This window comes from Varanus komodoensis, unplaced genomic scaffold (assembly GCF_004798865.1).
Source record: "Varanus komodoensis strain SLA01 unplaced genomic scaffold, ASM479886v1 scaffold1, whole genome shotgun sequence".
Taxonomy (NCBI): domain Eukaryota; kingdom Metazoa; phylum Chordata; class Lepidosauria; order Squamata; family Varanidae; genus Varanus; species Varanus komodoensis.
This window is the reverse complement of record NW_025335268.1, coordinates 30,531,190-30,541,343: the sequence shown is the minus strand read 5'-3', so window position 1 is coordinate 30,541,343 and position 10,154 is coordinate 30,531,190. Positions and strand designations below refer to the sequence as shown.

Sequence of the window (10,154 nt, the reverse complement as noted above, 5' to 3'; positions counted from 1 at the left end):
AAGCTCCGTGGAATTTGTTTGGAGAAGCAGCCAGGATCATGCTCTGTGTACTAGATGCTTTAAAACAAAGCAGAGAATCCCTCTGCAAAGAGCAACACACATCCCGTCTTTTGATCTTTCAAGTTAAAAATAAAACTAAACACTACAAGTATTAAGAGAACTGTTGATCATATAAATACCCTAAATTTTATTTAAAGGGCAGGGAGTCTATCTGAAGGAGAGAAGCAGAGGATTTGCCTCAATTGAAGAGCAACATTCAAGAGAATCCAAACTGATTCTGCAGCGGGAAACAAAAAAAGTCACACTAAGGGTGCAATCCAGTGAGGCTGCCCCAGCCCTTAATTTGGAGATTATGGGCATCCTGTGCAGGGCAGGAGGCATGGAGAGGTAGAAGTAATCTCTGAGCTCCTCCCTTCATGCAAAACACTTAAATGTCCAATTTTGGCTGGCTGAGCATTCAGCCTCTAAGTAGGCGGAGTGTGAGGTAGGTGTTGCTGTATTTTGTATGCCAGTGGAACCTATCCGCTCTCATCCCTACCCTCAAAAGCCCATCTCTGGGGTTGCTCTTGTGGCCCAGGAGCAGCCACTGGTGTGGGTTCTTCTGTGCTGGTTACAAGGGTACAGCAAGACCCTCTGAGTCTGAAGTCCCGGTTTCAACCTGGGAGCAAGTTTGCAAGGTTGAAGTTGGGGCTCTGAAAAATCCTATGGCCATTGAGATTCTATCTTGTGCCAACAAAAGAGGCACGCAATTCCACATTCTGTATACACCCTAAGTGACATGTGATATGCATAAAAGGCTTCATGTGTCAATCGGTGTGCTTTTTGTTCAGGGAAATTTGCATATTTGTCATGTATGTACAAATAAATTTGTAATTATACAGAATATTAAAATGAATCATGACAGTGATGCTTACTGAAAGGGGACAGGAAAAGGTGGGTGTACCTGAGAACCCATTTGGAGGGTCACGTGACTTACGTCTTGCTGCTTCCCCTTTGCTTTTCTGTTAATCTTCTTGGTTTGTGGTAGTCAAGAGATGACACGTGGTGAAATCTGAAAAAGCCACAGCAACCACACAAGGAAAGCAAATGTTCATTTTCAAATTAGGATCAAACATAAACTGAGGGCGTGGGCTTTATTTGCATGAATTACAGGTTGTTTTTTTAAGGTGAGATGCTCGAGAAGATAGCTTGTCTGTAGTTTAAGAATGCATAGAAACTTGAGAACATCTCTGCATCTGAAATCTAATAGCTAGAATAAAAGGCATCATACCTACTGAGCAGGTAAGTTTGCCTAATTTATTGCTATGATTGACAAAGATGTTCTTTAGTTAAGTTCTCATTACTGAATATATTACATTATTATTTTCATACTGTATCTCTTAAAGTCAAGACCACTCTGCTGCATGGATATATACATTCAGATGACAAAAATATCCTATTTAATACTTTTGCCACTAACACCTGCTCGTTCTACAGACAACTGTAATTCTAAGGGCACTGCATTAAATCCTATGCATGTTTATATAGGTGGCTGGGGGGATGCTTGGAGTTGCATGACTTTTTTTTCTGCCTAAACATGTGTAGGAGTGCACCCTAGAAACCCTAGGGTACCCTAAGGTTGTGTAAACCACCCATAGAACTTCAGCTGCAGTGCGGTATAAAAATGAAATAAATAAAAATATTTTCTAGGAAGGAAGTCCTTTGAGTACAAAGAGACTCATTGCTGACTAAAAAGTCAATACTCGTAGGATTACACTGTAAATGCATCTGATCGGGAAGCTAGCCTGAAAGTCAAAAGGAACCATCCAGTGACAAAATGGCCAACAGAATCTGCAGAGAAAATAGTAAAGCGATGAAATTAAGCCTTTGCAACTGTCTTCACTCTGTACCTGATTATTTGGAGCAAGTCCACAGTAAATGGAGAACTACTGCAGTATACTGGTTAAACTAAGTGCGAAGAAACACAGATTTAAAGTTCTACTCAGACAAGAACATCACTGGGTAGCCATGGGCCAGTTTCTTGCTCTCTCTCAGTGTAACCTACTTGTGAGGACTATTGTGAGGTTCAAAGTATGTGGGAGCATGGACATACAGTCAGCATGCTGGAGGAAAAGCAGAATAACAATGTAATAAATAAAGCCATTTAAAAATAATAAATTAAAAATAGATTAGTCATTTTAACTTCCTGCCCAGATAAAAGCATAGAAACTAGTAGGATAAGAATTACTGAATGGTTTATATTTGGAAAAGTCTGATGTGTTTATGTGAGGTAAAAATGCACTTGTATAGCCATTCAGATATATCAATGGACACAATGATTAGTTTTCATAGGTGCAATCCAGTCAAAGCCTTTTCAGTTTCAGCAATCTCAATAAAAGAGTGGAAAGCAATGTAACCTGGCACAAAGGAAGATGGATACCTTGTACCCTTAAGAGAGGTTAAAAGAAAAAAGCAGTATGTCCTGCAATGTCTCTTCAACGGCTATTATGTACAAGGGGCCTGCCCTTGTACATAATACTAACTTAACCCTAGTTAAGCATATGTTTAAATTTCTTCGAGAGGATGGGATTTAAAAGTACCCAGGTTTGGTTGGACTGTACTTTGTGCCAGAAAATTTAACACTTTAAGCAGAATGTAAAACTTGTTAGTAGAACTGTATGTTTTACTAACCCTGTCCCATTAATTTGAATGGTTCTCAGTTTGAAGTAAGGGCTTTTTAAGTTTCAGCCAGACTTAACTAGAAGTAAACTAATTTCCAGTGGTTTTTCTTAGTTCTGTATAACTAAATGAAAGCCCCAGAAGTCTACGCAGTTTGTGAGACTTAAGGAACTGCAGTAGCTTAGTGTTTTATGGATACACAATAATAATAAAATAGTAGAGTTGGAAGGGCCCAAGACAACCATCACATCCCAGCCCTTGCTTAGTGCAGGGCTCTTGGCTAAAGCATCCCTAACAGATGGCTGTCAGCAGCCTCTTAAAAGTGGGAGAGACCATGACCACTCTAGGTGATCAGTTTTATTGCCATACTGCTTGTACAGGAAGTTTTTCCTGATGTCCAGCCACAACCTGGCTTCCTGCAATTGGAGCCCACTATTCCATTTCCTGCACTCTGGGGTAGTAAAGGACAGATCCTGACCCACTCTGTGCCTTTGCAGTACGTACTTACTTACTTACTTACTTACTTATTTATTTAAACATTTTTATGCCACCCCATTCGCTGAAGCCTTGGGGCGGCTCACAACATTAAGTTAAAATACAAACATTAAGTTATAACATTAAGTTAAAATGTTTGTAAGATGCAAACATTAAGTTAAAATATAAAAAAAAACAATATAAAATAAGTCGCCCTGGCCAGATAAAATCCAATAATATTAACAGTTAAAATTACGCTTAAATAAAAAGGTCTTCGCCTGGTGCCGAAAAACAAATAACGACGGCGCCAGGCAGACCTCTCTGGGGCGTGCATTCCATAGATTAGGCGCCACCGCAGAGAAAGCCCTCCTCCGAGTACCCACCCTCCTGATTTCTTTCACGGAGGGTTCCCGGAGAAGGGCCTCTCCCGCAGATCTCAAGGGGCGGGCGGGCATATATGGATGTAAGCGCTCCTTCAGGTAACCAGGCCCCAAGCCGTTTACTTGAAGAGTATGTCAGATTTGGGGAACCCTGATGCAGCATTGCAATGCAGATGGGAATGTACATCAGCTGCATATGCATGAAGATCTCTTTTACTGCTTGCTTGCTTGCTTGCTTGCTTGCTTGCTTGCTTGCTTGCTTGCTTGCTTGATTAAAGGCTTTTTTATTCTGTCCTATTACAAAAGTCTCAGGATGGTGATACAGTAAGAAGCACAGCATTAGCATCCTCAATAAAACTCAATGAAAACTACAATTAAATCTTACAACGTTGGGAAAATAAAAAGGTTTTGGCCTGGTGCAGAAATGAAAAAAGCACCAGCGCCAGGCACACCTCTCTGGGGAGCATGCTCCATAGCCGGGGCACCATTGCAGAGAAGGCCCTTCTTCGGGTAGCCACTCTCCCAGTCTTCTCCAGAGAGGGCTCCTGAAGAAGGACCTCCAACCAAGTTCTTAGTGCGTGGTCAGCTATATATGGAAGGGGGCAGGGCCTCAACCCTTCCTCAGAGAGGTGTTAACGACTTCCTAAACCCAGGCACACGCCCCATCCTTGGCTTTGGTGAGCAGCCATGAAGGGCAACGGCTGAGTAAACAGGTGGTGCAAACAGTATTCTTATTGCAGTGGAGATCTCTGTAATAAACAAGCCACATTATTACACATAGATACAAGTCCTTGTTATTGCATGTAGCAACTGTAATGAGAACCAAAATATTGTCTAATGAAGACAGTACAATAGTCATTAACATTACTGGAAGGGTTAAAAGGGAAAATAACAAATTCAATTTTAACCAGTTTCTGGTTTAATAGACATTGGTATTTTCCTCATTTGTTTTAATAATTTACTTTCTTTACAGAGATTCTCTGTAAACCTTGCTGAATTGCCCTGGCCATCCTTTTCCCTGGTCATAACATACAGAGAGAACCATAATGGACCAAGTAAGTTCTTGATTGATAAACTTACTCTCTTTTTCAGGGATGGCAGAGGAGGATGAAATACCATTTTATCCTAAAACTGATGAGGGAGATAGCAGAACTTTTTTCTTTCTCTGAGCCTGAAGGAATAATTCTACCTCGGAATAATTCTCATTGAACTGAATGGGGTTTATTTCTGTGTAGGCATCTATGGATGAGCAGCAAACTTGCATTCAACCACATTCTCTAGAGTTGCGAAGCTCATTCTGACTCATGACTGTCAGAGAGCAAGCTTCATTATTTTTGTTTGGGTGAAAATGTGTGTTTATTTTGGTACACATTTTTTCTAATTGTATATATGGAGTGTGTGCATTCTTAAAATGTACACATCTTTCTCACTGATTGAAGGGTATTCATGCACATGTTTCAAAAGAATTAATTTTTTCATGCACATTTTTCAAATGTACACAGATTATCAAAGCCATTGGTTTTGGTCTGAAAATCATATCACACGGCTGGAAATGCATGAAATTCAATCACTGCTTGTGCTTGAATATGCATTTGGATTTGGGAGTTGGAAAATGGGGAAATTTTAGTAAAAAAGGAATGGAATTTCTAATACACTCCCTACTTCTGAGTAAGTATTTATAGGCTCTTAAAAGAATAGAAATCACAGCTTATTTCATTAACTTATATAATCTTTTTCTAGCCAATTCTTTTACATTTTTATATGCCACCCCCATCAGATTTACCATGTCTACAGACAACAAATATGACATTCCATGAGATAATATATTTATTTAACATTTCAAACATACATCTTGCCATTCTGGCTCTAATTATTTGATACGGGGCTGCTAGCTATGCAGAACCAGAACCAAAACTAGAATGGGAATACCCACCCAAGCTGTTCTTAGTACAAGTCTCCGGAGAAAGAATCCTATTTCACATAGCTGTCCTTGTTCCTAAAATTCACTTCCTATTGAAATACATTGCCTGAAACAAAACCCATTGATTCTAATATCATGGACTTTGCAAGAATGAGTTCTATCCATTGTCAGTCTAATTTAATTCCCATTCATTGCACTAGGTCGAATGTAAGAAAGAATAATATTGGATACAACCCAATGAGTTTAGGATCAGTGTGCTAATCTGTGTATGACATATGACATTTTCTTGTTAAATTGTAAGTTCCCTACAACCTGTCACATATTTAAAGTAAGCAAGCATAAAAACACGCAAATAGCTATGCCTTATCTGGTCAAAATTCATCCACTTCAGCAGTAACCAGCCAGATGGCCAATTCTAGCCGTAACTTCCAACTGAGATTTGGCATCAACTATCAGGGAAAAATGTTGGCACAGATGCAACAGTACGTAACTGTGCCTCTTACAAAACCAAAAGGATGGGAGAGGAGTTGCAAACATGGCAGTGGGGAGCAAAGAAAAAACATTTTGTGCAGCCCTGATATCTGGAAAATTTAAGCTGGATTCCAGTCCCTCACCATCAGGTTCAAATTGTAAAATTGTGCTTAGGGACATTTAGGAAAATACTTTTTTCCTTGAATAGATTTTCTGAGATTTCCTGGATCCAGTTAGAACTTAAACAATGTTAAAAGAAGAACAAACAACATTCTGAACCATGAGCTGCCAAACAAGGTTTTTCTGTAGACTAGATAGTAAATGAGTCAGTGGTTAGCCTTAGACAGGAAACTCAAAGGCTTGTTTAAGAGAGGCAGAGGTATGATCTACCCTTGGTGAGATGCTGTTTAAATCATAAAAAACTTTCACCGTCTCCACCTGATTTTTGGTGGTGGTTCTTTCCCATGGCAGCCTCTACCCAATCTGCATGTCATGTCCTAGGCCTTTCCTGAGGACAAGGGGGAATGCTGAGAGGATCAAGGGAAATCCACTTGCATGAGCAGACTTCCAGTCATGCAGCACTGGGGACAATCTTACATATTTAAGTTTCCAAAAGAAATGAAGACAAACCTTTTCTTAAAAACTGTCATCTTTGACACAAACTAGGTTGAAAAGTGACTTTTAACCGTTTCCATTGTCTTTTCAGGAAGAACATACCACCACGGATTATTTCTACATATCCGATTTTTATTTTCACATGACACCACCATGCTACAAGAATGAAGTCAGAAACTTTACAAAAACTTTTCTACCTATTGCCTATTCACTGATATGTGTCTTGGGCCTTGTGGGCAATTCATTTGTTGTGATGACATTTGCCTTCTATAGGAAGTCCGATTCTCTGACTGACATATGCCTCTGCAATATGGCTATTGTAGACATCCTGTTTGTTCTCACTCTTCCTTTCTGGGCAGTAAACTATGCTCTGGACCAGTGGATCTTTGGTGACTTCATGTGCAAGCTCATCAAAGGTATTTATGCAATTAACTTCAACTGTGGCATGTTGCTCTTGGCCTGTATAAGCATGGACCGATACATTGCCATTGTGCAAGCAACAAAGTCATTTAAGTTTCGGATAAGGACTCTGGCATACAGTAAGATCATCTGCTTGGCTGTGTGGGTATTATCAATTGTAATCTCAAGCTCTACTTTCATGTTCAGCCAAAGCTACCCCCTTTCTACCAATAACACAAAGTACATTTGTGAATATAAATCCAATACAGAGTCTGATAACATGTTGAAGCGGATGATATTAGCTCTGCAGCTTTTATTTGGATTTTTCATCCCTCTGCTATTCATGTTTTTTTGTTATACTTTCATTGTCAAAACCTTAGTGCAGGCTCAGAATACGAAAAGAAGCCAAGCCATACGTGTGATTGTCTCAATTGTGATAGTTTTCTTGATATTCCAAGTCCCTTATAACATTGTCCTTCTTATGAGAGCTGTGTCAATGGGGAAACTGGATAAATCTTGTTGGAGTGAAAAACAAATGGCCTATGTGAAATATATAACCGAAACTCTGGCCTTCTTACACTGTTGTATGAATCCTGTACTCTATGCTTTTATTGGGGTAAAATTCAGAAATTATTTTGTGAAAATAATGATCAGTCTCTGCTGTGGGAGATCCAAGAAATCTAGAGGCACCAATTATTCAAAAGGGAGTTCGGATGCTGCTCATTCTAAGCAGACAAGTGAAATGTGTAACTGATGCAGTAGAGTTACTCTGTGTACATCAGTATTATAATCCCCTTCACCAAGTAACATTAATCATGCCACAAAATGAGATACTGGCCCCGTTTGTACGTAGCAACTCATGAGTTATCAGGACTGAGAATGAGCAAGTGTGCTGCTTCTCACCCTTTGCAGCTTTGCAAACAACTCAAGCCTCAGCAATCCAGGGTATCCGACTTGGTGCATGAGTAGCAGTTATTTAGCAAAATAGATGAAAAGTAGAAGTGCTATGTGAGCAAGAAGCAATACACGTGCTTACTTCACTCTGGTCCCATGACTTATTTAACCCAAGAACTGGTATTACTTGTGAACCAAGTCAACTCCATCATACTTCTCCCATTTCATATATCTTGCCCGTAGGAGTTTATACCATAATGAACATTTCAAATAAGATAAATCCCTCTTTTCACAGTAGGACCAGACTCTTAAGTGTTTGAATGTGTATCTGTCCCTTCAGTCATTTCAGGAAAATGCAACATTGCCATGTTGTGGAAATGAGGGGACAAGAATTTCTTGTAACATGAGTCAGGCCCCCGTGCTTTTTAGTAGTTTCCTTACAGCTGTTGAACAGAATGACAAAAGTGTGTTATCATCTACCACATCGGTTTCTTGAATTGACTGATGTGATTGCAGTATTATTTCAATGTTATCCGTTGATGACTGAGATTAGGACTCCCATTTGTTCTGCAATTTAAATAAAAATAGAATTTTAAAAATTAAGATTCTGGATATTTCAGCCTGCAGGCTCTTAGCACTATACCCAGTCATTCCCCTTGCATGTAACTGTGATGCAGCTTCTGTGCTTTGGAAGCTCTACTGTGTTTGGCTGCATCTGTATGGACATTCTGCTCTGTTCATTCACATAAACTGTTATGGCATAACATGGCCATGACGACAGAAGAACTACCACGCATACCAAAACACGCTCCCTTAGGAATATCTGGGTTTTTTCCCTAAATTAATTTTACATTTGTGCAAATATTTTTTCTTTCATGTAGGTGCAAATTTTTAAACATTGTCATTGTCCCAAAAAATACACTCCTAAAAATGACAGCAACGAGAAGGTAGTGAAGTTGTTCCAAAGTGAAGAAGGCTTGACTGCCTGAAATATCACTGAACACATCTAAACCTGACATGTCAGAGCAGTGTCACCGTGACATGTATCCATGGAGACTGAGCGACTGTTCTATCCCTTCCAAAAAGCTGGATCTTTTAAGTTTAAAGTGAATGAAGAAAAGCTTTGGGAAAGCATAGAACAATGACCTGATTCTGACATCATGTAAAGCTGAGTTAAAGAAAAATGGGAATTCCAGCGTAAATACCTAGGCTTGGTTCCTAACCTCTTTCTCCCATCCAAGGGTGAAGAGGCAAGAGACAAGCAGAGATTTTTGCCAGTTTCCTCAAAGCCACTTATGTTGTTCCAGTGGGCCCTCAATCCTCCAGAGTTCTAGAGATTTGGAGGTGGAATACCTGAAAATGGCCTCCCCCATTTCCATCCATGGGAACTTAGGATCCAACCCCAGTGTGGAAATGCCCTACATCATTGATTTCAATTAAATAGCTAATCTACAAATTAAAACAATTGTCCCACAATGTATAATGCAGCTATTTTAGTGGGGCATCCAATACTAACTTCATAGAATTACACAAAGTATGTAATAATATTTGAGAGCCAGTGTGGTGTAGTGGTTAAGAGCATGGGACTGGGACTTAGACGATCTGGGTTCTAGTTCCCGCTCAGCCATGGAGCCAGCTGGGTGACTTTGGGCCAGTCACAGACTCTCAGCCCAACCTGCCTCACAGGGTTGTTGTTGTGGGGATAAGATGGAGGAGGAGAATGATGTAAGCTGCCTTGAGCCCTTTGTAGGAAAAAGGCAGGATGTAAATCGATAAATATTTAGAGATCTATATAGATACCTGCACATATATACATATTTTATGGATAACTTAATAATATGCCCTGGTTTTACATAAAATAGGACTTGCAGAAAAAAGAATTTGACTGTTTTAAATCATAAGACTAATGGAAGTGATGCTGCCCCTTAGGTTATAGGACTGCCTTATTTTGTACCAACTGGAGTTTCCAGACATTTTCAAGTTGAGAAATTAGGAGAAATTTAGTTAGAAATTTCAAGAATTAGAAATAGACCAAGATTAATGTTATTGGTTTATGTTTTCTTTGTACGAATCTTAATATGCTTAGTGTAACATTCAGTTTCTTGTTGGATCAGGGTGACAGGTTAATAGAGATGGAACTCCAACTGGAGAAATGAAGCAGATTTGCATGGAAGTGGGGATATAAGCAACCTTCTAAAGATTTTATTTGCCTTCTTCCACCAGTTAAGCCACTGGGGTGGTCAGAGTGACCTTGAAGACAGTCTCACATAGTGTCAGAGAGGGAGAGATCCACCTTGCCCAAGTAAAATGGCTAGACAGCAAAACAAGTGAGAAAGTAAGCA

General features: G+C 39.6%; 1 protein-coding gene across 1 annotated transcript; it reads left to right on the top strand.

Annotated features, from left to right (window-relative positions):
- The first annotated feature begins 1,227 nt into the window (after positions 1–1,227).
- On the top strand, positions 1,228–7,766 carry CCR6 (C-C motif chemokine receptor 6). The gene is made up of 3 exons (XM_044448685.1): positions 1,228–1,281; positions 4,486–4,567; positions 6,611–7,766. The coding sequence occupies exons 2-3, from the start codon at positions 4,559–4,561 to the stop codon at positions 7,670–7,672; spliced, it is 1,071 nt and encodes a 356-aa protein (XP_044304620.1). The 5' UTR covers positions 1,228–1,281; positions 4,486–4,558; the 3' UTR covers positions 7,673–7,766.
- Positions 7,767–10,154: the final 2,388 nt, after the last annotated feature.